Here is a 12,208-nt window from a genome sequence, read left to right on the forward strand (position 1 = left end):
GTCAGGTAACTCATCTAGTTGCTCATAAACGTAAGCTAAAACAAAGCAGGGCCTCACATATCCATGTTAAACAGAGCTAAAGAGGAAAGAAACCACTAAGTTAGTTGTCTGTTTTTCGGGCTGTTTGGCTGTGTTCCAAAAGTTTTTCTTCCCAACGTTTCGCCAGTCTCTGTGGCCAGCATCTTCAGAGGACAGGAGTTAGAACTCTGTATTCTGGTGTAGTGTGTGGGATAGTTGAGTATTAACCTACAACAACCATCAGATCTCGGCCATGAAAGCCTTCAATAATACAAATCACTAAGTCTTAAAGCACTGTAACCTTAATTCCATCCTTAAACAATTATATATTACATAGCAGAAAGAAATTTTTCTTTCAATATTCTAAAAATACAATTTACTTCGAAATAATGCAACAGGGATTTTGATGAAGAAATAATTAAAATCAAAGATGATCATATACAAAACGCTGAAGTGGTTTCTTTTCTAGTGGAACTATTAATAAGTTGCTGATTGTGTTGTATTCCTTGCTTACATTAAATAAATATTAAGCACTTGGCCATAAAAGCTTGTGACATGATAGATTTGCTATTTTTAAGGTGATACAAGACATTCGGTAATTCTTAGTTACAGGAAGCAGAGATGTAAAATACTAGATACCTAGGAGGAATTCTGGAGTTTGTTCAAATTCTAATTCATCATTGTTCAACATGATATTTCTAGGTAAGTCAGCCAGGATCAAATCTGGAGCAATCTGAGCTATTGGGATTGTAGATTTTGGCTGATCTGGATTAATCAAGAGGTCACCTACATAGATAAAAAGAAATTACACATATACAGGTGCGGATAGTGAAAACAGTTTGTCTACTCAGCCATATCACTTAAACTATGCTTAAAACGTGCAGTTTAGAACAATAATGCTTTGTATTTCCCCAAGTATAAGTGGCAACAATTGTTTTTTAAGCACAGAAGATAGATATCAATCTATTGTCAAATGTCATATGGGCAAAAGTTTTCTCCTGAGTAAGAGAGCAACCAAAACAGTACATTTCAAAACATGCTTTTTTTTCCAAAGTGCAAAATCTTGGCTTAACTGATTATATATATTTTCAATCCATGTACTACCGAGGGAACTGGAAGCTTCTTTTCCAAGGCATGGAATTAGATACCACTCGTATTACAATCCAATGGTGATTAGAGCTGCTGTATATACTGTATTTGCAACTGCAGCAACAGGAAATGCCTGGAGTTTATCACCTAGGCTGATGCTATTTGTGGGGGGCAGCTGTATTGCTGTGTGATATATGGATTTTCTAGAATGTATGTACGAGAAAAGGGACTTCTCTTTTTTTGCTAACCATCTCTGGATTCATTTACAAATAAATACTGCATAGCAAGACAGCAATAGAATGCTATGAATAGTCTAATATAGAGATTGATTCATAGTTATTATAATTAATCTGTTTTAACATTAAGAAGTTGATAATTATTGTAAGCTGCCCAGAGACCTCTGGGTAGAGTGGGTGGCATATAAATTAAATAAATAAATAAATAATATGAAATACACAGTGGTCTTCCTATCACAATTTTTTTTTCCAGGATAGCTTCAATGAAGCACTATACATACCTTCTTCTGCTTTCTTAAGTAGATCATCAAGTAATATTTTCTTATGCTCTTCACCATCTTCAAAACTGTACAATGCCCATTTTTTCAGGAGTGTTTCTCCTTCTCCACATACATCCACTTCTAATAACCCAGGAAACCATTCTTCCATAAGAGAATCAATGTGATCAACAACTTGCCCCAAAATGATACAACCTGAAGTGAGACAAGAAGACGGTAGTAAAGCTGTAGTGTGCTACCTCTACAGTTTCAAGTGGGATGCAGATTTTAAATGAAAACTAAACCAAACCAAACCAAACCACATCACACCACAGACAGGGTATACTGCAAGTTTAACCTTTTCTGCAAGAAGGCACTGTAATTTTTAGGAAACTGTTTGGATTGTTTTCAAAATCTGCTGATTCCACCAAGCAGTAAGCTTCCGGTGACCAGTTCAAATATATGCCTTGCCTCCAATACATCCTGTTAGGACGAAGAACTCGTTCTAAAGAGAAAGAAGGGAGGAGAGGAAAAAGATTGTTTTTGTAAATCCATTTTCGTGCAATGAAGCTACACTTGTTTTGCTTTTTTTTTTTAAAATGCATTGCCCTCTCACCTATGTGTTGTCATATAGAGTAAGAATATATACATCAGTCTTGGATCACATGGAACCACCCCTTCCTACTTCTGCAATCCATGATGGCTTACAGCCACCTCAGCCATGTTAGGTGACAATATCTCACCATCAATGACAATAAAATTCAACTGCCAGTCCAGAACGCACACTGAAACTCTAAGTCTAGTTAAACAAAAAAGGTAAAAGTAAAAGTTCCCCTTGACATTTAGTCAAGTTGTGTCCGACTCTAGGACACGGTGCTTATTCCCGTCTCCAAGCCGTAGAACCAGCATTTGTCCGAAGACATTTTCTGTGGTCACATGGCCAGCGCAACTAGACACGGAACGCTGTTACCTTCCCACCAAGGTGGGACCTATTTATCTACTCGTATTTTGACATGCTTTCGAACTGCTAGGTTGGCAGGAGCTGGGACAAACGATGGGGGCTCACTCCGTCGCGTGGATTTGATCTTACCACTGCTGGTCTTCTGACCTTGCAGCACAGAGGCTTCTGCAGTTTAACCCGCAGCGCCACCATGTCAATGTGACAAATCTTGGAGAATTTACTACAACAACAAAACCCAGTAGCAGAAACCACATGCCACAGGCACTTGCTGATTAGTCAGCCGCTGCTTTCCCTGAAAGCTACTGAACTAAAGTTTTGTTTGCCATAGGAAGCTGAGCAACGATACAGTCAGGTGGGGGGTGGACATACCTCTTCCTGAAAGCATATAAGGAGATACTTCAAGCAACCTGTTGATTAGCCTGGACCAGAATCCCATGGGAAAATATGGCATCTCATACAGCCTAATGATAATTTCTGAGTTTTCACAGTGGGGCAGTTCTATAACAGGTCGGTGATCTGACAAGCTGGAAGAAAAAAAAGTGTTTTTCCCCTTAAATCGGCATACAGAAGGAATCAGCAGCAGCCATGACATACACAGTGTATTGTCCTTGAATGTAATCCACAGTGAGGGACTAGAGCCATAGTTCCCCACCTTGGGTAACGCAGGAGTTCTCGGACTGCAATTCCCAGAAGCCTTCACCACCAGCTGCCCTGGCTGGAGTTTCTGGGAGTTGCAGTCCAAAACACTTGGGTTCCTCAGGGTGGGGACCACTGTACTAGAGGACAATTATTTTACACATATGAAAACAAGGCAGCTATAACTCATATTGCAGTCTACTGACACAGCTGTGCTTTCAGATCTTTGTTTACCTGCTGGGAACAAGGAGTTGATCTTCTCCTAGGGGCAGTGCAATCTGAAACTTCTCCAAAAGCCTGAAATACTGTGACATGTACATCTTAGGAAATTTGCTTTTCTTGAGCAGGAATTTTTCTACATCAGATCGCTTTATGATTCCCTTTGGATACTTAGGAAAGCCTTCCACCTTCACTGTCAGGATCTACGGAGAAGAGACCGAACTCACTGTAAATTTTTGTAGCATTAGTCTTATGATAACAAATATCTAATTCCCAACAGAGGTTTGGTGTGCAGCCATCGTTTGGCTGCACACCAAACAGAATGAAGACATAACAGCCAGAAAGGATATCTGGGTAAAGCTCCAGACCCATGCGGTGTGCCTCAACTCAACAGCATAGCCATTTTAAATGGACAGGGCAGGGGCATCACAATTAAGATGGACATGCTGGTAAGTTCAGCTATAGAAGCTTGGAAACCTGCTCAGTTCTGTTGCTGGAACACCGCTGGTGCAGCCAGGCCACTGCTGCTTCTGTCAGCAAAAGTCTGGCAGCTTGACTTCAGTGTGGAATGCCAACTTTCAGATGGCACACCCCAACTTGCTCACACCACCATCTTAATTATATTGATCTTGCTTCCGATAAATGCAAAACATGTAAGGGGGTAAACGAAGATAGATCACAGGCAGCAATAAATACTGGCATACTGTGTGGGTCTAGAACTCCAACAGCTGTTTCTACAAATGGAGGGAGGAAAGAGGTCCAGGGCCCTAAGTTTTTACAATGGTCTCCCCCAAATCAGGAGCTGGACTTACAAATGAACACAAACATATGGCAATATACATGCAGACTCTCCATCTGCTATGCCTCCCATGTACTTTGTTCTGGTCAAAAGAAGATTTTTTTAAATAAATCTAGACATAGACTTCTAGTTACTTCTGGTTTCAACAAGATGGGATAGTGCAATATGCAATGGGTCAAGGAAGTAAAAAAGGACTCCCAGCTCCTTCAAAATTGCCCAGTCTTGCAATAGAAGTCCCTCTCAGACATATATGAGGGAACCATGGAGCTGTCACCATCCCTTCCCCCTTGTTTAATTAAAAGCTCTTGAAAAGGTTGGATCTATAGCTAGAAGACAGGAGGAAGACAAGGAAATACATTTAGCTACACAAGATAAACACATAAGAACAGGATGAGAGAACAAGGTGGAGCAGGAAGGGTCTAAGTTCTGGAAAAGATAAGCTTACCTGTGCCATGATTTTACAAAGCCATTTAGGATCAACAAAATATAAGTCTCTAAGCTGAAGTGCTGGATCTTGAAAATGTAGCAGAACCCCTGTTTGAAGAATTAATATGTATCAACAGATATTGTATACATGAAGGCAACGTGCTTTTGTAGTTACATTTTAAAGGCTTACAATAAGGGAACGTGATGGCGCTGTGGGCTAAACCACAAAAACTTGTGTTGCACGGTCAGAAGACCAGCAGTCGTAAGATCGAATCCGCGCGCCAGAGTGAGCAGTTCAAAAGCATGTAAATGTGAGTAGATAAATAGGTACCACCTCGGTGGGAAGGTAAAACAGCATTCCCTAGTCATGCTGGCCACGTGACAACGGAAACTCTTCAGACAAGCGCTGGCTCTACGGCTTGAAAAACGGGATGAACACCACCCCCTAGAGTCGGACACGACTGGACTAAAAATGTCAAGGGGAACCTTTACCTTTACATGCTCAATAAATAACAGGTTTTTTTTCCTGGTAAAACACTAACATCTAAGTTTTTAAAATTATATTTCATTTTAATTTTCAGTTCTGGTTGCCACACCTCAAAAAAGACATAGTGGAACTGGAAAAGGTGCAGAAGAGAGTGACTAAAATGATTACTGGAAAGTAATGAGGAAGGGTACAGCATTTGGGACTCCATATATGATCTCTAGGCTTCAAAGGAAGGTACCTCAAAATGCCAGAGGCAGGGGACGGGTATCAGAAGACAGGTATCTAGTTGTCTTGCGTGCTCCCAGAGGCATCTGGTGGGGTCACTGAGATACAGGAACCTGGACTAGATAGGCCCTTGGCCTGATCCAGCATATTCTTATAACTTAGTACATCATTTTTCTTTATATTATTTTACTCATTAGCTTCCCACATTGTGAAACATTTACTACTTTGAAATATCTTTTAAGAACAATAATTCAGCAATAGTTTGTAATTTTGGGGGAGAATGGCAATGTTTTATGTACTGAAACTTTAAATTTCAACATGTCCTAAGTATCGCAACGATTTTAAAATTGTGTTTGTTCTCCTAGAATGACGAGGCATACTGTTCTTGTTATGACTGCTAGTTTTAATTAGTTCTTAGTTTATTGTGCTGCAATTTTTAATCTTATCTTTGTGCCCTACAGTGTATTGACTTGTAGGCAGATTAAAACAGCAGCAGCAACAGCAAAAAATATCCGTATCACTATCTAAACTTATTTTTCCAGAAAGTATATTATACTCAGGTCACAAATAGAAAAAAAGATACATGGAACTATCTAGAAAAGCTGAGTACATTTAGGCCGTCACTTGCTTAATAGGATTTAGCTGTCATCTAGTTTTCCATGAAAGATAGATTGGAACAGCTGCATTCATGTTTGTGGAGGAAAGGATTTCAATGAATGGGTTCAGCCACTCAGGGAAGACAGGGGATGGATGGCTTGAGTCCTTCACTACAGAGAACTGCTCCATAGTCACTTTCTTCATGTGATGACCAACAAATGTGAAGAGCTCTCTCCTTTTCAGATACATTGGTCATCATGTGAAGGGGCAAGTAAGCAGGTTGGCAAGGGAGGAACAAAATGCCCCCTCCTTCCCCTGAGTCCAACCAAGATACAGTGGTGCCCCGCTTGACGATGATAATGTGTTCCAGCAAAATCGCTGTTAAGTAAAATCGTTGTCAAGCGAAAAAACCATTGAAATGCACTGAAAACCAGTCAATGCGTTCCAATGGGGGAAATACCTGATCGTGCAGCGAAGATCCTCCATAGCGCAGCCATTTTCCGCTCCCTGTCTTGCAAAATGAGGTCAGCAAAACAGTGGGGAGCCATTTTGAGAGCCGCTGATCAGCTGTTTTCAAATCATTGTTAAGCGAAAAAGCGGTTCCCGAAGCAGGGAACCGGTTGTCGTGAAGCGAAAAAAAACCATACAAACATTGTTTTGCGATCGCTATAGCAATCGCAAAATACTCATTGTCAAGTGGTTTCGTCGTCTAACGGGGTAATCGTCAAGCAGGGCACCACTGTACAAAGTGGACTGTCAGAGGAGGGAAGCTCCCATGATCCATTCCCAGTAATAGAAAGTGCCTGCTGGAGGGCAGACATAGTTTTCTAGTCTTCTGCCAATCCCCACTAGCTCAGTACATTTTTTTTCAGGGTAGTAACTGATATGAACTTATTTCCAAACCATACTTAATTATTTAAAATATTTTTATCCCAGCTTTCTTAAAAGGATTCCAAAGCGGCTTACAACGATTAGACAGGATTTAAAAACCAAAAACAGTAAATGCAAAAATATTTTAAAAGTATTAAATAAGTATTATATTTTGAATGGCCAATAAAAAAACATACAGTACATTTAAAAATATCGGATCAGAAGAATCCATTCAAAAAACCCCTCAGGATGCCAGTCACTAAGGAAAAGCCTTCCCTTAAGAGAGAGGTCTTTTGCCTGCCTGTGGAAGGACAGCAAAGACGAGGCCAGGCCAGCTTCCCAAGGGAGGGAGTTCCAGAGTCTGGGAGCAGCAAAAGAGAAGGCCCTCTCCTGTGTTCCCACCAAGTGCACCTGCGAAGGTGGTGGGACTGAGAGAAAGGCCTCCCCGATGATCTTAACAGCTGGGCAGGCTCATAGAGGGAGATAGGATCTTTTTGATAGCTTGGACCCAAGCCATTTATGGCTTTGCAGGTTAAAACCAGCACTTTGAATTGTGCCTGGAAATGGACTGGCAGCCAGTGAAGCTATTGTAAAAGGGGAGTTATATGTTCCCTGTAATCAGCCCCAGTTTGCAGCAGCATTTTGGACCCTCTAAAGTTTCTGAACACTTTCCCATGGCAGTCCCACACAGAGCGCATTACAGTAATCCAGCCAAGATGTAACCAGAGCACATGTTATTGTGGCCAGATCAGACTTCTCAAGAAATGTGGGCAGCTGGTGCACTAGTTTTAACTGTGCAAATGTACTCCTGGGCATCCAGGCTCAGAGACGAACCCAGTAGTTGTGGACCTGTGTTTTCAGGGGGAGCACAACCCCATCTAGTACAGGCTATCCCTCTTCCTTGATGTGGTTTTTGACTGACCAGGAGCACCTCTGTCTTGTCTGGATTAAGCTTCAGTTTATTTGCCCTCACCCAGTCCATTACTGTCACCAGACATCAATCTAGAAGCAAGACAACTTCCTTGGATTTGGATGGAAAGGACAGTTAGAGTTGGGTGTCATCTGTGTACTACAAGTGAACCCCAAAACTCCAGACAACCTCTTCCAGCAGCTTTATGTTGGTGTTGAATAGCATAGAAGACAGAACAGAATCCTGAGTTACACAACAGGACAAAGGCTGGGGTATCGAAAAGGTGTCTCCCAGCACCACCCTCTGGGTTCTCCCCTCCAGGAAGGACTGAAGCCACTGTAAAACAGTGCCTCCAAGTCCCACTCCACAGAGATAACCCAGGACACCATGGTATTGAAAGCCACTGAGACGTCCAGCAGAACCAAAAGGGACACACACACACCCTGTCCAGCTCCTGGCACAGGTCATCCACCAAGGCACCCAAAGCAGTCTCTGTCCCATAATCTGGCTGCTCTGAAGCCAGACTGAAATGGATCTAGATAATCCATCTCATCCAGGAACCCTTGGAGCTGGGAAGCCACAATATGCTCCAGCACCTTGCCCAAAAATGGGACATTAGAGACTGCCCAGAAATTATTCAGTACTGTGGGGTCCAAGGAGGGTTTTTTTCAATAATGGTCTTATTACTACCTCCTTTAGTCATGCTGGGATGCTACCCTTATTCACCACCCCTCGCATCCACTCGGTCAGTCCCTCTCTGGCAGCTTTTATAAGCCAGAAAGGGCAAGGGTCCAGCAGACAAGCGGTAACCTTCACCTCTCCATGGGTCCTGTCCACATCATCAGGCTGCAAAAATGAAACCTATCTATCAAGACCAGACAAGCAGGGGCAATGTAACAGGCAGCCCTGACCCCACCTGTCCGTCACGGCTGGGCAGTGGATCATCAGCCAATGGGGTGGCGGAGGGTGGAGCTGAAGAGGGAGGAGCTGGAAGAAAAAGGGGGTGAAGAGAGTGTGGGAGATCAGATCTGGAGTGTGAGAGAGAAAGAGCTTGTTTAGAAGCCTGTGTGCCTAAGTAGTCAGTGAGAGAAAGTCTGTGATTGATTAAATAAGAAACAGTGATTGACATCGTGATTAGCTACTTGTGATTCACATATTTTATTTTGTTATTTCAATAAACCTGTTTTGTTTTGAAGGAAACCTTTGTCCTTCTTGAATAGTCATTACAATTGGTGGCAGCGAGTGTGAAGTAGTGTGGAGGGCATTCTGAGAGGCCTGAGTTGGCAGTGACATCAGAGCGGCCTGCTACGTCACAGGCCATAATTACATCTACAGGACTTGTATTAATGACAGCATCCAAGTCAGAGCAGATCTGAAGGACTTTGCATGCAAAGTGTTGTGCGATTTTTTTGACAGACAGCTACAGCAAGCTCCACGCTGCTCTATCTGCTTGGAGGGCTATATCATGCAAGAGAGTGCGCCGGGACCTTCCTACACCACACAGCATACAGTACTGCTGTAGCTAGCACCAAATGCAGTAGTTGAAACAACAGTGCCGTGCGCGCACCCCCCCCCCCCCATGTCAGAGGACATGAGATCTGCATATCAGGAAACGTCACTGCAGAATGACTGAGGAACCTGGGTAGAATAGGAAAGCTTGCCCGCTGGAACCAACCCAAGTAGCTGGGCTCTTGGCTTCTAGCAATCTGGGAACACAAAATTCAAACTGGCCCCATTCTGTACAAATACAATCAAAATGACCACGTTCTTTGAAAATGCACGTTACCTGATTCATTCAGAAACTGAACAGCATGAGGGAGCTCATTTTCTTCTAACTGCAACTTGTTTTCCTGAACCAATTTGAAGAGTCGCTTCTGGTCAATCACAGGAAATTCAACTGGAAGTTTGGTACGTTCCTCTAAAATTCTCTTCTCGAGTTCCAAATAGCTGTCTGGAATCAACTGCCCAACAACAGGTTGGTCTCTGATCTGTAGAACATATATCATCATCATCATCATCACCACCACCTTAGAACTGCAACATTGGATGGACCCTACAAATCATTGCCCCTATTAAGGAGGCACAGTGGGGAATTGAACTCCCAGCCTCTGACTCTGCAGCCAGAGACCTAAAACCACTGAGCTATCCAACAGGTACAAACACACACTTTCAGGAACTTTTATAAATATCTTAGTGACTGATTCCTTCACTAGGGGTCCTGCAAAAAAATTGCCCACTTTGCCTAAAACTTGGGGCATACTTTAGTTCAGATAAAGGCCGGTTCCAAACCACACCCAACATTTTAAGTCACAAAATAATTAATTATTAATAAATTCATTATTTATATTTTATTGATTTGCTAGAGAAACAATGTGATGTGATCTCTAAAACTGTAATAGCTAGAAGCACAAAAATTTGTACATATACTATTGAGGTCACAACATAAATAACTGAGTGGTTTAGATTTTGACTGGCTATGCTGGCTGGGTGATTCTGGACCTGCAGTCCAAAGAAGCTACATGGGGGATTCAACACATTGTGTCCTTCTTAATGAAACAGGAATAGGCAGAATAGCAAACATATGCACCAGTACTACTGATTTTTCCACCATAAATGACTAGATACTGGACTAGCCAAGCTGGCAAGGGAAATCTGGGAACTGCAGTCTGCTGCAGAATCTAGAGAATTACAATCTTGTTTCAAGGCTCTACGGCAAGAATTTTAAGGTAAGTGTGCTTCTGTAGATTGAGAGCTACAAATTCACCCCTACAAACACTGATACAAATATACAAGCCTTAGAGAAGGAAGCACTAATAAGTTAATCTGTCAAAAAAAATCCTGCAAAGTTATGCATGCATAATAATAGAAGGGAACATATGTGTATGTGTACTTTTCTGTCATACCTCCAAGGCTGTGAAACCTAAGACAACTGAGACTTATAATGGATGTTAAAGAGACCTGGATGCGTACTTCTCGGGACTATTTCATTTTTAAATGAATCAGTTGTTTAGTTAATTAAAAGCTGTTTGAGCCTGCAGTACCATCTTGAACACTTTCCAATGGGAGACAAAGTTGGAAAAGCTGACGCAGGCCTGGAAAAACATTTCTTCACAGGGCCTCCCGTCAGCTCTTCTCCATGAATGCTTCAAGCAGATCAAAGAGAGAAGTGGAAGGACAGAAAGACTAGCAAAGCAAAGAAACAAACTAAGAAAAAATGGGGAGAGAGAAAAGAAGGGGCAGGAGGAGGGGAAAAACCAGAGAGTTTTGAAGAAACCAGCTTTGGAACCCACAAGGAGCTGTTACCTCTGCATATATTTTACATTTGTAAAGTCCTTATTCATTTTATGTTTTACCTGGATTTGTTTTATTTAATTGTACTTTGCCTGAGCACTTGGTTTTGGAAGAAAGGTAGAAAATAAATGAAATAAATAAATGGGGTGCACACATATATACACACTTGGATATGTGTATCGTGGCTGAAATCCCGTTGTGCAGTTATGCAAATTGCATTAACTTTTACAAGCAATTTGCAAGAAGTTAAGAAATCTCCATAGGCATCATCTGTTGCATGCAGAGTCACACCACTGAGTGTGCAACAGACAATGCCTATGGAGATTTCTTAATTTATTGCAAACCGTCTCTAAAAGTTAATGCTGTTTGGTTAACTGCACAACAGGATTTCTGCCATTAAGCAACATTGCTTACTTTGAAATTCAGACTCTCCTTTATGATGGTTTTCCGAAGCTTGGCCATCGCATCAGATTCTTCTGTAGCATTCACAAAGTGATAATCTCGAATAGCTGGAAATCCCCTTTGGTTCATCAGTTCCTTGGTAATTTTAGTGACACATGCTTTACGCTGCTTCTCATCAGAAATGTCCAAATGAGTACCAATGAGAATCACAGGTGAGGATGAAGCCCGGGCCTGCAAAGCATGAGTGATGACACTGCTCAGTTAGGACTATGATCCTGTACCCATCACATTTAGTTTGGGCAGTTCTGCCGACTTAATCAGCACCCTCCCATTCATTTTAGACCTAATTTTCTGAAGCTCCAGATTCAGAACCTCTGTGCAACACCAGAACCCCCAAGATCTATTTATTTATAAACATGTTACCTTGATATTAAACAGCCATGGCTTCATAGCATCCACTTCAGCCTCTCCTTTGCTAAGGTCATAAACAGCAAGGTACAGAGCTCTCTGGGTCATGAAGTGAGGATGCGCACTATAGAATTCCTCCTGACCTAAAACAACAAAGAGCATAATCCGGCCACTGTGCAGTCAGCTATGGATGGCTGCAGAGGGACATTACATTCATCCTCGTTACAAGTTACAGAACTTTCCAAATTCTGAAATGGTGAGAGTTCCAGTTCAGCAAAACCTCTTGGGAGACTGAAATCCACCATGCTGCCCACATAGGTCAGAGGTCAAGAAGAAAAGTTTATATGCGTGCTCAGGTTGCAAGCCAGAGAAGAAGA

The 12,208-nt window shown here is 42.0% G+C and overlaps 1 protein-coding gene across 4 annotated transcripts in view; it reads right to left on the reverse strand.

Moving 5' to 3' along the window:
* The window catches only part of LRRK2 (leucine rich repeat kinase 2), a 101,027-nt gene that overhangs the window by 20,698 nt on the left and 68,121 nt on the right, over positions 1 to 12,208 (reverse strand). For all 4 annotated transcript variants that reach the window (XM_020796985.3, XM_073000645.2, XM_020796987.3 and 1 more), the window contains exons 30-38: positions 11,847 to 11,974; positions 11,436 to 11,654; positions 9,517 to 9,718; positions 4,661 to 4,749; positions 3,432 to 3,619; positions 2,931 to 3,085; positions 1,959 to 2,105; positions 1,625 to 1,816; positions 658 to 804 (exon numbers count right to left, since the gene is read on the reverse strand). In XM_020796985.3, the coding sequence (XP_020652644.3) occupies positions 658 to 804; positions 1,625 to 1,816; positions 1,959 to 2,105; positions 2,931 to 3,085; positions 3,432 to 3,619; positions 4,661 to 4,749; positions 9,517 to 9,718; positions 11,436 to 11,654; positions 11,847 to 11,974 (1,467 nt within the window). The remainder of the gene's footprint in view (positions 1 to 657; positions 805 to 1,624; positions 1,817 to 1,958; positions 2,106 to 2,930; positions 3,086 to 3,431; positions 3,620 to 4,660; positions 4,750 to 9,516; positions 9,719 to 11,435; positions 11,655 to 11,846; positions 11,975 to 12,208) is intronic.

The sequence above is a fragment of the Pogona vitticeps genome, chromosome 5 (genome assembly GCF_051106095.1).
Source record: "Pogona vitticeps strain Pit_001003342236 chromosome 5, PviZW2.1, whole genome shotgun sequence".
NCBI lineage: Eukaryota > Metazoa > Chordata > Lepidosauria > Squamata > Agamidae > Pogona > Pogona vitticeps.